Source organism: Cuculus canorus, chromosome 4 (assembly GCF_017976375.1).
Source record: "Cuculus canorus isolate bCucCan1 chromosome 4, bCucCan1.pri, whole genome shotgun sequence".
Taxonomy (NCBI): domain Eukaryota; kingdom Metazoa; phylum Chordata; class Aves; order Cuculiformes; family Cuculidae; genus Cuculus; species Cuculus canorus.
The window spans coordinates 34,305,622-34,328,488 of NC_071404.1; the positions used below are offsets into that span (position 1 = coordinate 34,305,622).

The window sequence follows — 22,867 nt, forward strand, 5'->3', positions numbered from 1 at the left end:
CAGGAAAGATTCTCGCAAGGACAGCGGGGGTGGTGGCGGGAAGGGAATGGCTTTAAATTGGGAAGGGGAAGAGGTAGGTTAGTCATTATGAAGAAATTGTTCACACGGAGGCTGGTGAGGCCTTAGCACGGCTTGCCCAGGGAAGCTGTGGATGCTCCCTCTCGGGTGGTGTTCAAGACCAGACTGGACAGGGACTTGAGCAGCCTGATCTACTGAGAGGTGTCCCTGCCCGAGGCAGGGGGGTTTAGAAGAAAACAACTCAATTTCTTCTCAAACAGTTAAATAAGATTCGCATTCTCCATTCTCTCCTCCTTTTTCAAGTTAATCAGGGATCCAAACCCTAACTTGTGACGATGCAGGGATGCAAAGAAGGGGCAAACAAGATGGAACAGCTTCCCCTGCCTTCCTCAACAGCTTTGTTCTTGCTCTTCCTCCAGCAATGGTCTGTTCCTCTCTAGACAGTCAATCCCAGATTGATTAAGTTCCCATATTCCACAGTGAGAGGGTGCCATTGCAAAAGCCCACAACGATATTTGAGATCTATACACACAAAAACACACAAAAAATGAAGATGTTATGTTATTTAGGTGGCGTTTTAAACACTGACATGAAAACATCTATATTCCAATTCTCCTGTCCCAGCCAAGTACCCATTTATGTAAGGCTTTTTTTGGCTGTTTCCATTTTGTAGGCATTCAAAGCACCCAGGAACTCTCTGATGGGACAGGTATTCTCACTGCTATTTCAACGCCAGGTAGAAGAGTAACCCTCAGAGAGAACTTTTCTTGGACTGTGTACATCAGGAGTGTGGGCCTCAGGATGAAGCCCTTTGAAGTGACATCAATTCCTGAAGCCGCTGTTGGAATAGCCAAAACAGTGTATGCAGTCTGAATACACACATTAGAGATCTCGCTCATCTCAATGCATGAGTTCGGAGAAGTCAGGTTTCTTTTCAGAAACAAGCCTACACTTTGCCCGAGTCACTTAACAGAAGCAGAAGTACATTCCCAAGAAACAGGGCACCTCTGACTTTAAGCCACTCCCATCTTTAAGCTGTTCAGGACTCCACGATGTCAAATCGCCATCTGGAATCACTAGTCATAAATGCCCGCACACAAGTGTCTTCAAAGGGGGGGTGCAGGTTGTTTGTTTAAAAGACACACCCTTTGCTACTTTCAAATTCAAGTTTATAAACTGCAAGCTTACCCAATGTTTCTATTTCCTTCTGCCCCCAAGAGAAATTATGTAAACAAAGGTCAACCAGAAAAACGCGCCCAACATCTGTAGCCACTGCTGCCACTCCAGAGAAGCACTGCAGACTCTCGTGGAGGTACTGAGTGCTCGCATCTCCTTCTCCGACATTAGTTATAGGTTCAATAGCAATCACCTAATCAAACGAAAAGTACAGGTTAATATTTAGGCTCCTTAACAGCTAAACAGAAACCATTCAAAAGTTACGGCAATACAGAAAAGCCTCTCTTGCATCGAGACCCTCCAGAGCTTTTCCTGAAACTGGCTTATGCACATCTGAAATTGGTGATTCATTTGTTTTTTTGTTCTCTTGTCTTACAGAGAAGCCAAATACTGCAGAAAATATACATTTTGTCCGTGAGTGTGCGTGGAACAGAGTGCTCAACACCGCAGAAGAATTTAACCAACTGTGTGAGTAGTAGCAAAGTCATTCTACGAATATAAAGTCATTCTTTGTTACTGAGCTTATTCAGTGAGTACACCTGAATATCAGGATTCCTGATATTGCACGCGTGTACTTTGAAAGTCTGAAATTGCTCTAGAGGCTAATGATTTCATTTCTCTTCTTGAAAAGGTGTTCCGCTCTTTGATGGCTCTTTATGACTGCCAGTTCTATTTGTGCAACCTTAGCACCATCTTAAACTGTTTGCCAAGAGAAGTAAAAGGCCTTTCTGAAGAAGGTTTGTCTAACAGAACTACCAAATCTGTTATAGTAGGATTTGGAATGATGCATGGGTTGTATGTAATTGTGGAAGGAGAATTTGTTGGGGTTGCTTTTTGTTTCGGTGGTGATTGTGGGTTTTTTCTTCAGGTTGGAGAGTGGTACAGAGTGAAAAATGCAAAGAGAGATTGCTACTGTCTTATTTTTACTCTTTCCATTTAGGGCAAGGAAGGTGGCTTTACAAAAAGGAAAGGAATTGCATAACCAAAGTCATCTTGTGCCTTTTTTCCTGTTTTCCAGACTTGACAAATAAGCGGGTGCTAGCCGGCCACCACTTCTTATATTCACGAATGGTCATGTGGTTCAATGACTCTGGTCTCTTTCCAGGGGGCTTAGGTGAGAAATACTTGTTTATTTGGAAGGATTATAAATTCTATTGTCAGCCTTAATTGTCTTACAAATGCTCTCTTGACGTGTTTAAAAAACATCCCCTTTGAGAAGGTTTTGGTAGTGAACTTCAGCTTACGCTGCGTGTTCTGAATGCTGCATTGACTGTCAACTGTCATTGGCTTCTTTGGGAGTTGGAGGCCTGTGCTTCTTAAGGCTTAGCTTGTAGGATCTTCTTTTTAGTCGAAAAAATCAGTTTAAAATGTGCTGTCAACGCTTGTAACTTGCTTTTACTTTCTTGCCTGTAGATGAGGGTCAGCGTTTGTCTAGACCTTTTTACAATTACCCTCTGCTTCAGAGACACTGCACAGCTCAGCGACAGAGGCTGATGCATTTGTCCAGGTAAGCCTTTCCGTACAACTCTGGCACACCTCCACTGCAAGTCCAGAAGGAGAAGTGAACGGCTCTTCTCTCCACAGTTGTGTTTGCTATACTTAATGCATTTGCCAGGGATCCTCTTGGCTTCGGTGATGCACGTGTTGTGTTGAACACCGAGGTTACTTTCCTGTGTTAAGATGTTGACACACACTCTCTGCTTAGTGCCCCGTGGTGGTGGTGCTGCTGTCTTGTAGCACACTCAATTCCCTGGCTAATCTGTGTCATGTATTACACCGAAAAAGGTCCTGTGATAGGACAAGATCAGTCATTCCCAGTTCAGCAGAGCATGGCGTTCTCAGAATGCCAGTTGTTTGGGACTCAGATGAAGGCGGTGTGCTTTTAGAGAAAGTCATCTCTGTTATTGGCTCGCAGTAGGTGGCAGTGATTGTTTTGGCCTGAAGGTCTGCTCCGCAGTCCGTTTGTGTAATTCTGTAGGACCAGCAGCATCATACGTAGTCGGCACACCCGAAACGTGTTGCACTGAGAGGCTGGAATTAGTGTTTTCCCAATGTTTTACTCAGCCCAAATCCTTGCTCCCTTTTCTTTCAGAGGAAAATGGGATTTGGCTGGCCTGATGATTGACAGGATGGTTTCGGACTTGGGAGAGCGAGTGCAGAATCTGTGGTGCACAGACGAAGAACAAACTGGGAAATATCCCCCTCCCAGTTTAGAGGTGAGTGCTGTGTTCCCTGAAAATGCCACCCCTCCCCCACAACCCCACCCAAACGCCAGAGATTGATGGAGGACAGGAGTTTTTAAGGAAGTTTGTGTTTCCATTCAGGCCCTGCTGCAACTCTACCTGCTAGAAGACATTGAAGAAATCGACAAGCACACAATTGTATCCTTTCTGGTGCTTTTTATTACACCTCCAGAATATGCAGAAAAGTGGTCTTAAACGTTTCTCATCCTGGTCGTTAAGAAGATGTTTTAATTTATGCTTCAAATGCAATGCAGGTGAAAATATTTAGTTTAGGATGAAGTTGTAGACAGAAGCACTGTTTTGCTTCTTTGTACTGTGAATTTGTTGTCACTTATTCAGTGTTTTGCTGCCAAGTTTCTTCTGATCTAAGATTATTTTACTAAGAAATGGCAACAGTCAAAAGCCCCTTTTGTTCTTCTCAAAATTAAACACAGGTTTTGCTTTTTTGAAAGCGCCCTTGCCTGTGTAAATGGCTCCTTACTAGAATGGTGCACTAAAATGTGCTGCTTCCGAGCAAAAGAATTTCCAGCAGTGGTTTAAGTGGTTTAAGCTGGTGAGACAGAGAGTTGCCACCGTTGTTTGTTGCCTACCCCGAGAGGGGAGCCTGGAGAGCGAGGGCTTTGAAAACGGTGTAGGCCAGAGCTGCCTTCTTAGAATGTGTCCCTAAACGCAGGGGTCGGAATGAGAAAGCGGCCTCGCCAGTGAGCGGTGTGCATCCTGGTTTAGAGCCAGTGTTAATCCTTCAGAGCTCAGTTGTATTGTAAGCACGTCATCATTGACCTTGGTTTATCTGCTCTGGCAGTGAGGAAGGAAACCAACTGTAGAATTTGTTTGCTTTAAAAAACAAAGCGTTGGATGTTCAACTGATTTGCGTGTCCAGCTGGGAGCTCCCCCAACTAAACAGGGGGCCTGAGTTTCTGACGGCAGTATTTAAATATCGAAAGCTGACCTTTCCTGATGCCTTACAGAAATCAAAGGGTATTTCTTTCTGGTTATTTAATCAGAACGCAATTTTGTGCTTAGGACCTGGCTGTCTTCAGCTGAGAACAGCTTCAAATGGCCAGGCTAAGACAGCAGTATTTTCTGCTTCCTACCCCTTTTCTGTTCTTATTTTGTCATGTTTTTCCAAACGTAATGGGTTACATTGTGGTGTTACAAATGTTTTAGCCTTAGTTCGATGGTTGATATCAGACAATGTACTTGCTGCTGGATATCGGGCAGGCCGTGCCAGATAACAGAGAAAGACTACTGCACTCCTTCTGCGCAGCCTTTGCTATCCCGAAGGGGTTCGTTCAGCTCATTCAAGGGTTTTGGCTGCTGGATCACAATGATTATGAAGTAAGTATGTTCCGGTTCAGTTAGACATACCTTCCAAGTAGCAAGCTGTCATCTAGGAAATGACGTTAAAACATTGGTGCTTGGCTAGTAACAGGTGCTAAACCGTGAGAAGCTTCTTTGTAGTCCTGCAGCAATACATTACGGTTTGAAATGTTGTTTCAATTACTGGATGGGCAATAGATTAAAACAGAAGAAATCAACTGGAAGAATGCTTGACAGCTAAATTTTCAAAGCCATCCGCTTAGGTTGTTTTCAGCAGACCAGCCGAGCGCTTTCTCAAAAGCAGGGTTTTAGGTACTTTCAAGCTAAACACTTGGATCATAGCCGCAAGATTTGAGGCAGAAGACTGCAAAAGTGGCTTTTCAACCTAATCCACGTTCTTTGTGATGCTGAAGGTTATTCTTGCCTGTCAGAACGTTAATAGAATCTGTTTGTGCTGCCTGGGTGTGTGCATGGATCTATCTAAACCTGATCTCTACCTTCCACAGAATTCGCTGGTCCTGCTCTGTCACCCAGCTACAGCCAGAAGCGCGTCGTGGCTGCGTCAGAGGGCTATTCAGTCCCTCATGTGCCAAGGACGGCACAGGAGAGCCCTCACGTACATACGTGTGACGAGGCCATTGATCACCAGCTCCAGAGAAGCGCATCTTTACCTCTCTGTGTTCTTGTCCAACAGGTAAAGAAATATATCGCAGCATTTTGGCCTTCAAATATTGCAAACAGTGGAGAACCAGTAATACTAATTCCAATCCCCTCAATTTCCCTTGAACTTGGAATACAATAATTTTGTGGCCTCTTTCAGGTTCTACTCTTACTATTCTTTTCCATCTCAAACCCCATGAATTCCAGGTGCATGGCAGATGCGTGGAACCTGTTGCAGCAATACTCCTCAGATTACAATAGAGAAGAGCTGCTGCTGCACATGTTTAAAACCTGTTTGGAGATGGGACTTGCGGAGGGCTTCCTGGAGCTGCCTTTCACAGACACTGAGCTCGTAAGTGTGGACAAGACAAACAAAACTCTTGGAAAAGCACAGGGGCAGAATCATAATAAATTTATGAAATGTGTTGCTTCTGTTAGGCGTGTTTGGATATTGGACATATTGGATTTTACTGCTATTAATTATGAATACAAGGTCTAACATAAAAAAAAAAAAATTAAAAAAAAAAGAGAGAGTAATCCTATAGTTCAGTACCCAAGAGTGGGAAAGGAGAGACAAAGAGATGGTTATAAACCACGTTCTAGCCTGACAGTGAGACGAGGTTCAGCTCAATCACTTTACTCAGGACAAGTGGATGCATGTTCAAATATAGACGTTTTCTTACTCTTGGTTGGAAAATCATACAATCAAAGTGTTGGTATGCAACAGTGAGTAGTGAGTTAACATTAAGACAACATGCCTGCCCACAACACTTTGTCTGGGAAGCAGTTTTTAGCTAATAAAATCACCATTTTAGAGCACCCTATTCACCAGACCTGGCTGCCTGTGATTTCTAACTCGTTCCAAAGATCAAGTCATTGCAAAAGCAAAACCAATGCAGATCCTCAACAGCCTTTCAGAAAATGATCGGTGGAACCTCAGTAGCATTGTATGCAGCTCTGTGTCAGCTTAGAAAGGAACTACCTTGAAAGTGATCATAGCTGATTTTCTTAATTTGTTAAATAAAAGGAGTTAGTAACAGCCTAATTTTTTTGTGTCAGAACTCATAAGGATCTTGTATGTATGCTTAGAGCTAAAAATAAAAATCATATTTTGCTGTCTGGCAAAGTCTTGAGCTTCTTAGAGCAAATGCTATGAGGTTTGGCAGAGGAGCTTCCCTATAATTCTTAACAGAAATAAATAGCCATATTCCTTAGGTCCAAGAGCTCTCTCCAAAACGCTGTTTGCTGTACATGTTATATACTGATAAATGTCTGTACTGCAAATGAAATTTTGTTATAATTATTTCAGTGTTTCTTTTTATTTGCACCATCGGGGGTCAGAATTTGCAAGTAAATATACTTGTGCTTTGAATTCACAAAGTGAAGTTTCAGTACTGCTCATTTTGCATCCCTGCTTTTTGATGTAGCTTCTGCTTTACAGAAGGGGTTTCCTACAGATGAAAAGCCTGGAGAAATTTGCAACTCAGTTATTTCAGTTATAACAATCTCTTACCCAGCTGTCATTCTCACTCTTCTGCACTTTTGTTAGCAAACTGAGACCAAAATATATCCCATGCTAGCAATTGCTCAAAACATATAGCTGTATCATAATGATATCTGAACATAAAAGTTGAATGCTGTAATCAATGGCATGACAGTATAGTGAAACACCCAACCTGTCTATGACTCACATTTCCGATGTTGTCAAAATTTCTGTTTGTTGAGAGCTATGAGCAGTTACTGTCTCACAGTTTCTTTTAAGAGAAGAAAATATTTTCCTTCTATAAAACTTAATCTGGCCACAATTTTTTTAAGGTCTGCTGTCAGAGTGGGATATATTGACTCAAAACTTCAGTCCCTGAAAGAGTTCTCTTTACATTAACACACTCCCTTCGGCAAAAAACGGAGAGCCTGCACCTGCAGGCACGGCCAAGCAGGAAGGCCCACTTACTCCCTCGTCAAAGGAATGGTTTTCAGCTCATAGAGGTGAGATCGAGATGAGATCTCAGCAGGAAACGTCCCCCCGTGAGGCAGGGGAGGCGCTGGCCCAGGCTGCCCAGAGAAGCGGCGGCTGCGCGGTCCCCGGGGCGGTTCCCGGCCGGCTCGGTGGGGCTCGCAGCAACCTCTCCGCTGCCATCGCCTCAAGCCCCGGCTCCGGCCCGCACTTCCCCTCCCCGCGTGGCCCGGACGCTGCGCGAGCCGCTTACCGCGCACGGGGCGGGGTTCGAGGCTGCGCGGGCCGGGCTCGGCGCCGCCTCCTCTCCCTCGCAGCGCTCGGCCGGGGCCGGGGGCACTCCCGGCAGAGAGTGCCCTCTTCGGGCTTCTTTGCCCGCCGTGCTTGTTCCCCACGGCTGTCTGCGCTCAGAAAGCTCCCGTCGCCAGGGATTCGCTGCGTGGCCTCTTAAAAACGAAGCGCTGCTTCTTCATTCCTGACCCTCTTGTCCACCTCGGCGTTTGCAGCTCTCTCCTCCCCACAGACGGGGATCAGAACGAAGCCCTTGCTCTGAAATGGCCTCGGGCTGCGCCGGGGCGGGTTCAGACTGGGCACCAGGAAAGATTTCTTCACCCAAAGGGCTCTCGGGCACGGGCACTTGCTGCCCAGGGCGGCGGTGGAGCCCCCGTCCCTCGACACGTCTGGAAGGTGGAGAGATGAGGCGCTGAGGGCTCTGGTTCACTGGAGGGCAAGGGACGGTTGGATCCGATGATCTCAACGGTGTCTTCCAACCAAACAGTTCTATGAAGTGCTCAGTCTCAACCAGTAACTGTGAAAAAGAGTTAAAAGGAAGCACCGAGGTTATGTTAAAAAGGCCTGAAGCAATTCTGCTGTGAGGAGAGGCTGAGAGAGCTGGGGTTCTTCAGCCTGGAGAAGGCTCCAGGCAGACCTTAGAGCAGCTTCCAGTACCTGAAGAGGGGTACAGGAAAGATTCTCGCAAGGACAGCGGGGGTGGTGGCGGGAAGGGAATGGCTTTAAATTGGGAAGGGGAAGAGGTAGGTTAGTCATTATGAAGAAATTGTTCACACGGAGGCTGGTGAGGCCTTAGCACAGCTTGCCCAGGGAAGCTGTGGATGCTCCCTCTCGGGTGGTGTTAAAGACCAGACTGGACAGGGACTTGAGCAGCCTGATCTACTGGGAGGTGTCCCTGCCCGAGGCAGGGGGGTTTAGAAGAAAACAACTTAATTTCTTCTCAAACAGTTAAATAAGTTTCGCATTCTCCATTCTCTCCTCCTTTTTCAAGTTAATCAGGGATCCAAACCCTAACTTGTGGCGATGCAGGGATGCAAAGAAGGGGCAAACAAGATGGAACAGCTTCCCCTGCCTTCCACAACAGCTTTGTTCTTGCTCCTCCTCCAGCAATGGTCTGTTCCTCTCTAGACAGTCAATCCCAGATTGGGCTTCAACAGGAGACAGGGCCATTTTATGCTCCCAAGAGTGGACCTGAACCAATGCCAGTTGCACAAAACTGGCAGGATACTAGTGCAAATATGCGTGGGGCTGGGCAGGATGAGCAGAAAAGGCTCTCCGATAATGACAGCAGTGCAACAGAAAACTTGGGAAAGATCCATCTCTCCACATGCTCAAGAAAGAGACAGGAAAATCTCACCCCCTCAAGCGAGCTGGTGCAAGTCACACAACAAACTCCGAAGCTCAGTAAGCACATAACACCTGCAGAAACAAGGAGTGTTGGACAACATTCCGTACTCTCCCAGTTATCTTATGAGCAGCTTAAGTTATTCAAGGAGCGGTAGTTGGAAAGGTACAGCCGAGTACACATTTTCTTCCTTAGATCGTGCATAACTTTTGTTCTACAAAATAATTATTGTGTACAGAAATCTCCAGCGCTACCAAGGTACTGTACTTTGAGCTTCTGTTCAAAGTCCTTTCACTTCATAAGCATCACCATCTCACAGGCTACATTACAAAAGAACCAAAATCCAAAGTGCAGCGGACCATCAGATACGTTTGATAACATTAAATCCCTTGTTAGGCTGGGTTTATGGGGATTCGGGGCCTTTTGGTTTGATTTTGAGTGACACAATGAACAAGAAAGACAAGAAATGACATCTGACCTCAATTAAAGCTTATCACTATTAAAAGCAATTAAATAGCTACCCAAACTATAGTTCCTTGCATGAGGATTCTGGCCAGGTGCTAGGTAGGAAGGAGAATCTTTCCAAGTTAGACTTGTCTGGTCTACCATCATATCCAAAACGAGGTCTAAAGAAGCCGGGCTTGTCACCGTATCCAGCACTAGGACCCAGCAGTTGCTGATCTGATAAGGGACACTGGAATGCAGAGTGTTCTTCATAAACTGTTACTCCCCTAGAGAGAGATAAAGACCCCCAAGCTGAAACAAAACAAAAAACCTTACAGGAGTAAGAGGGGGAAGATGGGGGGGGGGGGGGCGGAACTCACACACAGCCACAGGGCTGGGGTTTTTTCCTTTTTTTTTTTTGGTTTTTTTTTTGTTTTTTTGTTTTGTTTTCCACGTTCTCTTTTCTACTTTTCTATTTTTCTTTTTTTTTCTGTTTTCTGTTTTTCTTTCTATATTTCATATTTTCTTTCTTCTATATATATTTTTTTTTTATGTATTTTAAAATCTTGTCATCTGCAGCCTTTCACTTCAAAGGTCCCAGGTAAATCTACCTGTTTGCCGGCTTAGTGGACGTTTGAGATTGAAAGGTTTCAGAGTTGCATTTTTAAGATTAATCAAAACAGAGGCTCAATATAACCAAAACCCAATTTGCAAGTCTTACAAACGTTTAAAGCGCTTTAAACACACACACGCATACACACACACACAAAACCACTCTTTTGAGAGCTAGTTTAATATACCTATACAATATTGTTTACGACTGGTCAATAAGAACAGCATGATGGCATGAATATTTAAACTACACACGGCACCGGACACACACAACACTCAAAACATGCACATATATCACAAAATAAGGTTTGTATCAATTGTTTAACAGGTAACAGTCCTTGGTTGTTACAGCATTTTTGGTGGCATCTTCTTCCTCCTCTGATTCCTCGCTATTATTTTCTGGTGTTGGATTTCAACATCTAACTGTTTTTCTACCTTGTAACGTTTTATACAATTTGTAATGTCTCTCCAAGCTTTCGTTAGTTTCTTGGCAGTTTTATCATCATCTATAAGTGCCTCCCACGGGACGTTCCCAAATTTGTGCCATTCACTTTCCTCAAATATCTCATTCGGATCCTTAAAACATCCCTTAGTTCTTCCTAAGGCAATGAGGCCTGCAAGTTGTTTGAGATATTGTGAGTCAAGTCCTCGCTTCTCTAAGAAGCTCTGTAATATTTCATAAGCCATTTCTCTATCCATTTCTGGTCAGAGAAAAAGCCCCTTATAAATTTATAAAGTCTTACGTGTAGCCCTGTTCCGTCTTATCTCTCCAAAGCCTTATGATGTCGGGCGGCGGATCCCTTTTTGACGATTCAGGCGTTCGGACTAGAGTGCGAAATCATAAGCTAACGAAATCATAAGCTCTTAATCTTCGCCTTCTGGTCACTGTATCCTGGCACTTTCCCCGACTTTTACAAACAATCTCCATAATTTCTCCACTCGTCTATTAAGCCCTTAATTGGACCTACTCCCCGCTTTTCTAAAAAGCGTAAAATTTCAAATGCTACCTCTCGTTCCATTGTGCGCTTAACGGACCCTCTTACGTTAGCCGGTCCTCAAGTAGTGCAGCCTTTCCTTTATACGAGTAGGTAGTCTCCTTACTCGGCCGGCAAACCTCCTCCTTTGGTATCCGGGTTCAGGCGCGGATCGCACGTACTGATTCAGTGTTGCCGATCTTCCGCCCCCTGGTCGCTGCTTACCAGTGCTTCGCCGAGCTCGCCGTCCGGTGGAAACAGGGATTGGGGGTCCCTGTTCGGGCGCCACTTGCGACGGGCGAGGGAAGCAAGCGGACGACTCAATATGAGTGATAAAGCAAGCTTCGACTTTATTGATAACAGTTGCGGTTTATGTATCTTTCACTACACTCTACTTAGTCATTCACTAAACTTGATTGGTTTGGTTATACATTTGTAAAACAATCATTGGTTACTAATGCATTCATTTAACATTTGTCAAAGGGCACAAGCGTCAAACAAAGGGCAAACAGCTCCGAGACGGGTTCCAGACACACCGCCCCTTTTTCTTCTTCAAATTGCATCCATGCTAAGCCAAACCAAACACACAGTCATGAGTTAATTAAGTTTTCCATACGTGAAGAGTAGATCAAGACATTCAGCTAGATGAACTGCTTAGCAAAAAACATGCTAGGAACATAGACATTGTCCCCTTCTGAAAGCAGACAAATAGTGATCGTATCCGCTTGTATCACTCCAATGGCACAACCAATTCCCACAGCTGACTCAGTGACACCTTTCAAGAGTAGCTCCTTCTCAGCAGATTCAGGAGAAAAGAACACTCTTATCACACAAAATGGGTAGAAAACCCCCAAACTCAACCACCAGGAAATGCAAATCAAGATTCCAACATAAAACATTCACACTGTTACAGTTCTCTCAAGAAATTGCATGACCTCTCTTCTCTGGCGAGAGTGCGTTCTCTGGATGTAAGCAAAGTAGGGCTCTATGATTTTCCCCGCAGAGGAAGGAAGAGCCTTCCTTCCCTCCAGCAGATCAACCCAACACGGATATCAGAACAAACCTCCATTAATGCTGTTGTCTTCATCAACATCATCACTGAAACTTTCTATCGTCTGACACCCGAGTAATTTCATATTGCTGTTCTGCCCTGCCCAGGGGAAGTTTCCATCCCTGAGATCTAAACTGAACCTTTCTTCACAGCGTGCCAAACCCTGGGGAAAATATAAAAGAGGAGAGAAAAGGTCATGTTGAGATATGTGTAAAATTCTACGGGTTGTTTCCAAATGGTACAGACAAAGTGCCCAGGAAGATTCAGCAAAGGACTTCCTATTTTAAGTCCACTCTGAATTTTGTTGGTAAACATTTTCCCCGCCATCTTAACTGCTACTCACTTAGAGAAAATGATTGTTTTCATCTTTTCACACCCATGTACCTCTTACTTCATACATGACTTGTCCTGATGCCACGCATCTTCGTTTACCAAAGGTTAACTGCAACAGCCGGAAACTCAAGACACCACCTCCCCTGAAAAAGGTACAAGTGAGGAAATCTGATTACAAAGCTGCTTTATAGTCCTCGTTATCATTTAATTAGGTCTAGGCTCAAGTTTCCTGAACGGCATCAGTCTCCTGCACAGCCAAGTAAACAAAGCAAAGAGACGCTTATCAACTGGATGTTGACAAATATAGTACAAAGAAAATTAATCCAGTGCCTCACTGTAAGTTTTCATTCACCTTTTTGGCGTAGACTGAACAGCCCACAAGTAGCAAGAGTTGCCAGGATCATTCTCAGGCTCTTGAAAGGTAACACCACAGACAGGAATCCTTCCTCCGTTGAGCTGAGAGTTGTGCCTACAGGTTTAAGAAGGAAAAGAAAGGAACAAGAACGAAGAAAAAAGGTGAGCCTCTGGCCTTAACTCTTTGTCAAAGGGCACAAGCGTCTTCTGAGAAAGAGCGCCTGACGTGCTTAGCCTCAAAGTACAGAAGGTCACACCAACATCCCAAAGAAGGGAGTCGAGGAAGATACACACATTTCCTGGTTTCACTGAATACTACTGACAGAACAAAGTGTCTTATAAAAATCGGCTCTATTGCATCCTAACTGCTTGACATAGGCACAAGCAGCACGCTGTCCACAACTGCTCACTCCAAAGGCACAAGAAGGAAAAGAATCTTAGTGCCCTGCGGAGGAGGTGGTTTGCTTAATCCATCTCTGACTTCAGAGTTAGTTCAGAAGAGGATTTCTAAGCATTCCAGGGTTAGACTCAAAACTTCAGTCCCCAAAAGACTCCTCTTTACATTAACACACTCCCTTTGGCAAGAAATGGAGAGCCTGCACCTGCCGGCATGGCCAAGCAGGAAGACCCACTTACTCCCTTGTCAAAGTTCCCATATTCCACAGTGAGAGGGTGCCATTGCAAAAGCCCACAACGATATTCGAGATCTATACACACAAAAACACACAAAAAATGAAGATGTTATGTTATTTAGGTGGCGTTTTAAACACTGACATGAAAACATCTATAATCCAATTCTCCTGTCCCAGCCAAGTACCCATTTATGTAAGGCTTTTTTTGGCTGTTTCCATTTGTAGGCGTTCAAAGCACCGAGGAACTCTCTGATGGGACAGGTATTCTCACTGCTATTTCAACGCCAGGTAGAAGAGTAACCTTCAGAGAGAACTTTTCTTGGACTGTGTACATCAGGAGTGTGGGCCTCAGGATGAAGCCGTTTGAAGTGACATCAACTCCTGAAGCCGCTGTTGGAATAGCCAAAACAGTGTATGCAGTCTGAATACACACATTAGAGATCTCGCTCATCTCAATGCATGAGTTCGGAGAAGTCGGGTTTCTTTTCAGAAACAAGCCTACACTTTGCCCGAGTCACTTAACAGAAGCAGAAGTACATTCCCAAGAAACAGGGCACCTCTGACTTTAAGCCACTCCCATCTTTAAGCTGTTCAGGACTCCACGATGTCAAATCGCCATCTGGAATCACTAGTCATAAATGCCCGCACACAAGTGCCTTCAAAGGGGGGGTGCAGGTTGTTTGTTTAAAAGACACACCCTTTGCTACTTTCAAATTCAAGTTTATAAACCGCAAGCTTACCCAATGTTTCTATTTCCTTCTGCCCCCAAGAGAAATTATGTAAACAAAGGTCAACCAGAAAAACGCGCCCAACATCTGTAGCCACTGCTGCCACTCCAGAGAAGCACTGCAGACTCTCGTGGAGGTACTGAGTGCTCGCATCTCCTTCTCCAACATTAGTTATAGGTTCAATAGCAATCACCTAATCAAACGAAAAGTACAGGTTAATATTTAGGCTCCTTGACAGCTAAACAGAAACCATTCAAAAGTTACGGCAATACAGAAAAGCCTCTCTTGCATCGAGACCCTCCAGAGCTTTTCCTGAAACTGGCTTATGCACATCTGAAATTGGTGATTCATTTGTTTTTTTGTTCTCTTGTCTTACAGAGAAGCCAAATACTGCAGAAAATATACATTTTGTCCGTGAGTGTGCGTGGAACAGAGTGCTCAACACCGCAGAAGAATTTAACCAACTGTGTGAGTAGTAGCAAAGTCATTCTACGAATATAAAGTTATTCTTTGTTACTGAGCTTATTCAGTGAGTACACCTGAATATCAGGATTCCTGATATTGCACGCGTGTACTTTGAAAGTCTGAAATTGCTCTAGAGGCTAATGATTTCATTTATCTTCTTGAAAAGGTGTTCCGCTCTTTGATGGCTCTTTCATTGACGAAGAGAAATACCAGTCTCTTTATGACTGCCAGTTCTATTTGTGCAACCTTAGCACCATCTTAAACTGTTTGCCAAGAGAAGTAAAAGGCCTTTCTGAAGAAGGTTTGTCTAACAGAACTACCAAATCTGTTATAGTAGGATTTGGAATGATGCATGGGTTGTATGTAATTGTGGAAGGAGAATTTGTTGGGGTTGCTTTTTGTTTCGGTGGTGATTGTGGGTTTTTTCTTCAGGTTGGAGAGTGGTACAGAGTGAAAAATGCAAAGAGAGATTGCTACTGTCTTATTTTTACTCTTTCCATTTAGGGCAAGGAAGGTGGCTTTACAAAAAGGAAAGGAATTGCATAACCAAAGTCATCTTGTGCCTTTTTTCCTGTTTTCCAGACTTGACAAATAAGCGGGTGCTAGCCGGCCACCACTTCTTATATTCACGAATGGTCATGTGGTTCCATGACTCTGGTCTCTTTCCAGGGGGCTTAGGTGAGAAATACTTGTTTATTTGGAAGGATTATAAATTCTATTGTCAGCCTTAATTGTCTTACAAATGCTCTCTTGACGTGTTTAAAAAAACATCCCCTTTGAGAAGGTTTTGGTAGTGAACTTCAGCTTGCGCTGCGTGTTCTGAATGCTGCATTGACTGTCCACTGTCATTGGCTTCTTTGGGAGTTGGAGGCCTGTGCTTCTTAAGGCTTAGCTTGTAGGATCTTCTTTTTAGTCGAAGAAATCAGTTTAAAATGTGCTGTCAACGCTTGTAACTTGCTTTTACTTTCTTGCCTGTAGATGAGGGTCAGCGTTTGTCTAGACCTTTTTACAATTACCCTCTGCTTCAGAGACACTGCACAGCTCAGCGACAGAGGCTGACGCATTTGTCCAGGTAAGCCTTTCCGTACAACTCTGGCACACCTCCACTGCAAGTCCAGAAGGAGAAGTGAACGGCTCTTCTCTCCACAGTTGTGTTTGCTATACTTAATGCATTTGCCAGGGATCCTCTTGGCTTCGGTGATGCACGTGTAGTGTTGAACACCGAGGTTACTTTCCTGTGTTAAGATGTTGACACACACTCTCTGCTTAGTGCCCCGTGGTGGTGGTGCTGCTGTCTTGTAGCACACTCAATTCACTGGCTAATCTGTGTCATGTATTACACCGAAAAAGGTCCTGTGATAGGACAAGATCAGTCATTCCCAGTTCAGCAGAGCATGGCGTTCTCAGAATGCCAATTGTTTGGGACTCAGATGAAGGCGGTGTGCTTTTAGAGAAAGTCATCTCTGTTACTGGCTCGCAGTAGGTGGCAGTGATTGTTTTGGCCTGAAGGTCTGCTCCGCAGTCCGTTTGTGTAATTCTGTAGGACCAGCAGCATCATACGTAGTCGGCACACCCGAAACGTGTTGCACTGAGAGGCTGGAATTAGTGTTTTCCCAATGTTTTACTCAGCCCAAATCCTTGCTCCCTTTTCTTTCAGAGGAAAATGGGATTTGGCTGGCCTGATGATTGACAGGATGGTTTCGGACTTGGGAGAGCGAGTGCAGAATCTGTGGTGCACAGACGAAGAACAAACTGGGAAATATCCCCCTCCCAGTTTAGAGGTGAGTGCTGTGTTCCCTGAAAATGCCACCCCTCCCCCACAACCCCACCCAAACGCCAGAGATTGATGGAGGACAGGAGTTTTTAAGGAAGTTTGTGTTTCCTTTCAGGCCCTGCTGCAACTCTACCTGCTAGAAGACATTGAAGAAATGGACAAGCACACAATTGTATCCTTTCTGGTGCTTTTTATTACACCTCCAGAATATGCAGAAAAGTGGTCTTAAACGTTTCTCATCCTGGTCGTTAAGAAGATGTTTTAATTTATGCTTCAAATGCAATGCAGGTGAAAATATTTAGTTTAGGATGAAGTTGTAGACAGAAGCACTGTTTTGCTTCTTTGTACTGTGAATTTGTTGTCACTTATTCAGTGTTTTGCTGCCAAGTTTCTTCTGATCTAAGATTATTTTACTAAGAAATGGCAACAGTCAAAAGCCCCTTTTGTTCTTCTCAAAATTAAACACAGGTTTTGCTTTTTTGAAAGCCCCCTTGCCTGTGTAAATGGCTCCTTACTAGAATGGTGCACTAAAATGTGCTGCTTCCGAGCAAAAGAATTTCCAGCAGTGGTTTAAGTGGTTTAAGCTGGTGAGACAGAGAGTTGCCACCGTTGTTTGTTGCCTACCCCGAGAGGGGAGCCTGGAGAGCGAGGGCTTTGAAAACGGTGTAGGCCAGAGCTGCCTTCTTAGAATGTGTCCCTAAACGCAGGGGTCGGAATGAGAAAGCGGCCTCGCCAGTGAGCGGTGTGCATCCTGGTTTAGAGCCAGTGTTAATCCTTCAGAGCTCAGTTGTATTGTAAGCACGTCATCATTGACCTTGGTTTATCTGCTCTGGCAGTGAGGAAGGAAACCAACTGTAGAATTTGTTTGCTTTAAAAAACAAAGCGTTGGATGTTCAACTGATTTGCATGTCCAGCTGGGAGCTCCCCCAACTAAACAGGGGGCCTGAGTTTCTGACGGCAGTATTTAAATATCGAAAGCTGACCTTTCCTGATGCCTTACAGAAATCAAAGGGTATTTCTTTCTGGTTATTTAATCAGAACGCAATTTTGTGCTTAGGACCTGGCTGTCTTCAGCTGAGAACAGCTTCAAATGGCCAGGCTAAGACAGCAGTATTTTCTGCTTCCTACCCCTTTTCTGTTCTTATTTTGTCATGTTTTTCCAAACGTAATGGGTTACATTGTGGTGTTACAAATGTTTTAGCCTTAGTTCGATGGTTGATATCAGACAATGTACTTGCTGCTGGATATCGGGCAGGCCGTGCCAGATAACAGAGAAAGACTACTGCACTCCTTCTGCGCAGCCTTTGCTATCCCGAAGGGGTTCGTTCAGCTCATTCAAGGGTTTTGGCTGCTGGATCACAATGATTATGAAGTAAGTATGTTCCGGTTCAGTTAGACATACCTTCCAAGTAGCAAGCTGTCATCTAGGAAATGACGTTAAAACATTGGTGCTTGGCTAGTAACAGGTGCTAAACCGTGAGAAGCTTCTTTGTAGTCCTGCAGCAATACATTACGGTTTGAAATGTTGTTTCAATTACTGGATGGGCAATAGATTAAAACAGAGAAGAAATCAACTGGAAGAATGCTTGACAGCTAAATTTTCAAAGCCATCCGCTTAGGTTGTTTTCAGCAGACCAGCCGAGCGCTTTCTCAAAAGCAGGGTTTTAGGTACTTTCAAGCTAAACACTTGGATCATAGCCGCAAGATTTGAGGCAGAAGACTGCAAAAGTGGCTTTTCAACCTAATCCACGTTCTTTGTGATGCTGAAGGTTATTCTTGCCTGTCAGAACGTTAATAGAATCTGTTTGTGCTGCCTGGGTGTGTGCATGGATCTATCTAAACCTGATCTCTACCTTCCACAGAATTCGCTGGTCCTGCTCTGTCACCCAGCTACAGCCAGAAGCGCGTCGTGGCTGCGTCAGAGGGCTATTCAGTCCCTCATGTGCCAAGGACGGCACAGGAGAGCCCTCACGTACATACGTGTGACGAGGCCATTGATCACCAGCTCCAGAGAAGCGCATCTTTACCTCTCTGTGTTCTTGTCCAACAGGTAAAGAAATATATCGCAGCATTTTGGCCTTCAAATATTGCAAACAGTGGAGAACCAGTAATACTAATTCCAATCCCCTCAATTTCCCTTGAACTTGGAATACAATAATTTTGTGGCCTCTTTCAGGTTCTACTCTTACTATTCTTTTCCATCTCAAACCCCATGAATTCCAGGTGCATGGCAGATGCGTGGAACCTGTTGCAGCAATACTCCTCAGATTACAATAGAGAAGAGCTGCTGCTGCACATGTTTAAAACCTGTTTGGAGATGGGACTTGCGGAGGGCTTCCTGGAGCTGCCTTTCGCAGACACTGAGCTCGTAAGTGTGGACAAGACAAACAAAACTCTTGGAAAAGCACAGGGGCAGAATCATAATAAATTTATGAAATGTGTTGCTTCTGTTAGGCGTGTTTGGATATTGGACATATTGGATTTTACTGCTATTAATTATGAATACAAGGTCTAACATAAAAAAAAAAAAATTAAAAAAAAAAGAGAGAGTAATCCTATAGTTCAGTACCCAAGAGTGGGAAAGGAGAGACAAAGAGATGGTTATAAACCACGTTCTAGCCTGACAGTGAGACGAGGTTCAGCTCAATCACTTTACTCAGGACAAGTGGATGCATGTTCAAATATAGACGTTTTCTTACTCTTGGTTGGAAAATCATACAATCAAAGTGTTGGTATGCAACAGTGAGTAGTGAGTTAACATTAAGACAACATGCCTGCCCACAACACTTTGTCTGGGAAGCAGTTTTTAGCTAATAAAATCACCATTTTAGAGCACCCTATTCACCAGACCTGGCTGCCTGTGATTTCTAACTCGTTCCAAAGATCAAGTCATTGCAAAAGCAAAACCAATGCAGATCCTCAACAGCCTTTCAGAAAATGATCGGTGGAACCTCAGTAGCATTGTATGCAGCTCTGTGTCAGCTTAGAAAGGAACTACCTTGAAAGTGATCATAGCTGATTTTCTTAATTTGTTAAATAAAAGGAGTTAGTAACAGCCTAATTTTTTTGTGTCAGAACTCATAAGGATCTTGTATGTATGCTTAGAGCTAAAAATAAAAATCATATTTTGCTGTCTGGCAAAGTCTTGAGCTTCTTAGAGCAAATGCTATGAGGTTTGGCAGAGGAGCTTCCCTATAATTCTTAACAGAAATAAATAGCCATATTCCTTAGGTCCAAGAGCTCTCTCCAAAACGCTGTTTGCTGTACATGTTATATACTGATAAATGTCTGTACTGCAAATGAAATTTTGTTATAATTATTTCAGTGTTTCTTTTTATTTGCACCATCGGGGGTCAGAATTTGCAAGTAAATATACTTGTGCTTTGAATTCACAAAGTGAAGTTTCAGTACTGCTCATTTTGCATTCCTGCTTTTTGATGTAGCTTCTGCTTTACAGAAGGGGTTTCCTACAGATGAAAAGCCTGGAGAAATTTGCAACTCAGTTATTTCAGTTATAACAATCTCTTACCCAGCTGTCATTCTCACTCTTCTGCACTTTTGTTAGCAAACTGAGACCAAAATATATCCCATGCTAGCAATTGCTCAAAACATATAGCTGTATCATAATGATATCTGAACATAAAAGTTGAATGCTGTAATCAATGGCATGACAGTATAGTGAAACACCCAACCTGTCTATGACTCACATTTCCGATGTTGTGAAAATTTCTGTTTGTTGAGAGCTATGAGCAGTTACTGTCTCACAGTTTCTTTTAAGAGAAGAAAATATTTTCCTTCTATAAAACTTAATCTGGCCACAATTTTTTTAAGGTCTGCTGTCAGAGTGGGATATATTGGATGCTTTTTTTCTGGGGGGAAAAAAAAAATAAAAGTAAAATAAAGTTTAAAAAAATAAACGGGGCTAACCTGTTAAAATCAGTTATTTTTGTCTTCTAACACAAACCACTACTTTTCAGGGCATGGCCCAACCAAGTCACTTTGAATTGCTATAAAAGTTCGCTGTCAGGTTTCTATTGCCTTAATCTAAATATGCAGATCTTGCTATTTGCTGGAAACAGCATATTAAGTGAAGACATCCAGTGTAAAATACCTGTCTCCTAAGCAAAAGTGACTGATGAGGCAGTCAAAATTCATATGCTTGCTTTCTTTTAACTTCATTTGATCTCAGTTGGGGCAATGAATTCTAAAATGTAGCTAACTTGTACATTATTTGTTTTAAATTGTCACTTTTTACTAAATTGAAATTTTCACATTTTTTTTACTGGAATAAAAAGGAGAATAGGGTCACCTTATTTATCTTCTTTATACAATGTATACCTTTGCACCAATTCAGATCTAAATTAGAAAACCACAGCTACATATAACTTTTTACACATTATGTCAATAAAACAAGTGAAAAAATATGTTTGATTGCCCACGTTCATTCTGTTCTCTCTGATATTGCCTGAAAATGTAGTGCACCTGATCTCGTTCCCACTACACCACCTCTATTTAAGTCAACCCTCTTTTGGTCTGTTTCAGATGAGGAATTGAACACTCAATGTAGTTAATCTCCTAGATAAAACAATAGAAAGCATTACATAAACATATGAATAAAAAGTAAATAATATATGTGCTTATTTACATGTGTCTATATGTAGGCATGCCTCAAAAAATACATCACATGAATATGCATAGAAACTTAGGAATCTTTTCTTAAGAACAAGGGTGTGTTTATCCTGAATGTCAGTAAATATATTATTTTTTAAAATCACAGTGTATAGTTTAAAACTGACTCCATAAGGAATATGGTTTCCTAAAAACATTTTTCAGACAGATGCACAATGAACTAAACTACCTCATCTTCCAGCTCTAGAAAACACATGGCAATCAAGACCTATGCTAATCATGCGCAAGAAAATGGATTGCTTCACACATATGCACATGCTACTGACGGAGTCGACGGGAGACAAGCACATCCGATGATGATCAACAAGTCTCAATTTATTGATACGATAGGCATGCTTTTATAATAGCAGTAATAAGGCTCATACATATTGCAAAAGTAAGGCTCATCATTGGTCTGATACAGAGTGTCAGCCCTGCCTCTATTGCTACATTCCTAGGATGTTTGTGGTTTTTCTAGGTCCTGTTTTTATCTCCTGTTATCGCCTAACTTCTTGCTCAAGGAGACTGTGGCCTTGTACGAGGCTGCTATTATTTCACCAGCTGTATTTTTTCACGTCCCTTCTCCTCAAGCCACGTCTCTACAAAAACTCTCCACATGCTACTCTTCCTAATTTTCCTCTGAAGAAACCGAGCTATTGGAAAGGTCCGTTATGTAGTGGGTATTTCCAACTCAGAGTGGGAGGTTTGTCTTAAGAATGTCATTGACGCTGTTGACACCATCAGAGGCTTTGCAGCCTCCTGTTTGTTAGGGGTTTATTTACTTTGCAAACCTCTGAATGGATCCAAATACGATATTTACTCGAGACATCTAAGTGAATCCTCAATGAATCATTCCTTCAGCCTCTCTAGGATAACCCAGCTCTGCATTTCGGAAGGAAAACACAAGCGAATAATCAGCTGTGTTTCCCATCATTATGATACTGTCTTTCATTGTACTTCCACATAAAGATCTGAGCCCTGTTTTACTGAAGATTTACCCAGTGTAATACAATAATATGTAATTTCTGTCATTTTACTCATAAGTAGTTAGCCTTTCTTTTCATTACAAAGCTCTTTTGTATTCAGTTGCCTTTTTTTTCATTTAATGCAAAAATGAAAGATAAAACAAACAACATAGTGCTACCAAAAGTCTGAAATGCCTCTACCTACTCAGGAAATACAGTGAACATACTCTGCTGTCCTCCTTCATCTTGCAAGAAATAACTTCATTTATTTATTTTACCAGGATTAAAGGCTATTTATGGGGGTTTTTTTGCATTTCTGCCTTACTGCATAAATAAATTCCTCTGAACATAGAATAAAATTTCCTCTTTGAGGTCAGAGCCATGCTATTACACATATCTCTACTGTCTAAATTCTTAGAGTCATGGTTATTTCTAATCCCTCCGAAAATAGTGTATGCCTCTGTAGCATTAATATCTGTTACCCACCTTTAAAAAAATTCTCATTGATTACATCCATTCAAGCACTGGCTGCAAAATGTAGCAAGCTTTATCTTTGAAATGCTACCTCAAAACAGGCTTAAAGAAAATGGTACTTTCTCTTGGAATCTTTCACAATGTATCTTTCTGTTTCCCAAATAACCGGTTACAAAACCCAACCCACTTCCCCTCTTTCTTCTCTTCACCGCTTTTATATTTGTTGTTTCCTCTTCCCAATCCTTTCTCTTTTCCTTTGTCTTCTTCACTTTTGGGATAACTTTTGCTGATCAGATTCTGCCCCAATTCAAGCCTTGAATGGCCCTGCCACTTTTTAATCAGGATACAGAGCACGAGCGTCATAAAACCTGCAAAAAACCAGCCTG

General features: G+C 42.9%; 1 protein-coding gene and 1 long non-coding RNA gene across 6 annotated transcripts; one reads left to right on the plus strand and one right to left on the minus strand.

Annotated features, from left to right (window-relative positions):
- Nucleotides 1–1,213: 1,213 nt before the first annotated feature.
- LOC128851963 (protein ELYS-like) lies at nucleotides 1,214–22,359 on the plus strand. Of its 3 annotated transcripts, XM_054064281.1 has the most exons (11): nucleotides 1,214–1,662; nucleotides 2,213–2,308; nucleotides 2,608–2,701; nucleotides 3,287–3,410; nucleotides 3,519–3,575; nucleotides 4,629–4,775; nucleotides 5,264–5,451; nucleotides 5,625–5,769; nucleotides 14,514–14,603; nucleotides 14,767–14,901; nucleotides 15,183–16,359. In XM_054064281.1, the coding sequence occupies exons 2-10, from the start codon at nucleotides 2,263–2,265 to the stop codon at nucleotides 14,860–14,862; spliced, it is 987 nt and encodes a 328-aa protein (XP_053920256.1). In that variant the 5' UTR covers nucleotides 1,214–1,662; nucleotides 2,213–2,262; the 3' UTR covers nucleotides 14,863–14,901; nucleotides 15,183–16,359. The 3 variants fall into 3 exon arrangements, with proteins under 3 accessions (XP_053920256.1, XP_053920255.1, XP_053920257.1); XM_054064280.1 differs by having other exon boundaries at nucleotides 1,214–2,308; XM_054064282.1 differs by lacking the exons at nucleotides 14,514–14,603; nucleotides 14,767–14,901; nucleotides 15,183–16,359 and adding an exon at nucleotides 21,245–22,359 and having other exon boundaries at nucleotides 1,214–2,308.
- On the minus strand, nucleotides 11,411–15,141 carry LOC128851964 (uncharacterized). 3 transcript variants are annotated; one of them, XR_008449493.1, is made up of 4 exons: nucleotides 14,148–15,141; nucleotides 12,774–12,890; nucleotides 12,480–12,564; nucleotides 11,411–12,251 (listed from the first exon to the last, which is right to left on the minus strand). It is a non-coding gene; the product is annotated as an uncharacterized LOC128851964 (long non-coding RNA). The 3 variants fall into 3 exon arrangements; XR_008449492.1 differs by having other exon boundaries at nucleotides 12,473–12,564; nucleotides 12,774–15,141; XR_008449491.1 differs by having other exon boundaries at nucleotides 12,774–15,140.
- Nucleotides 22,360–22,867: the final 508 nt, after the last annotated feature.

Excerpts from the sequence above, each read along its gene's own strand:
- LOC128851963 (XM_054064280.1), top strand. The coding sequence starts at position 2,263 with ATGGTCATGTGGTTCAATGACTCTGGTCTCTTTCCAGGGGGCTTAG. Across the intron at positions 3,411-3,518 it reads ATCCCCCTCCCAGTTTAGAG|GCCCTGCTGCAACTCTACCT; the intron begins GTGAGTGCTGTG and ends GTTTCCATTCAG. Across the intron at positions 3,576-4,628 it reads AAATCGACAAGCACACAATT|ACAATGTACTTGCTGCTGGA; the intron begins GTATCCTTTCTG and ends GGTTGATATCAG.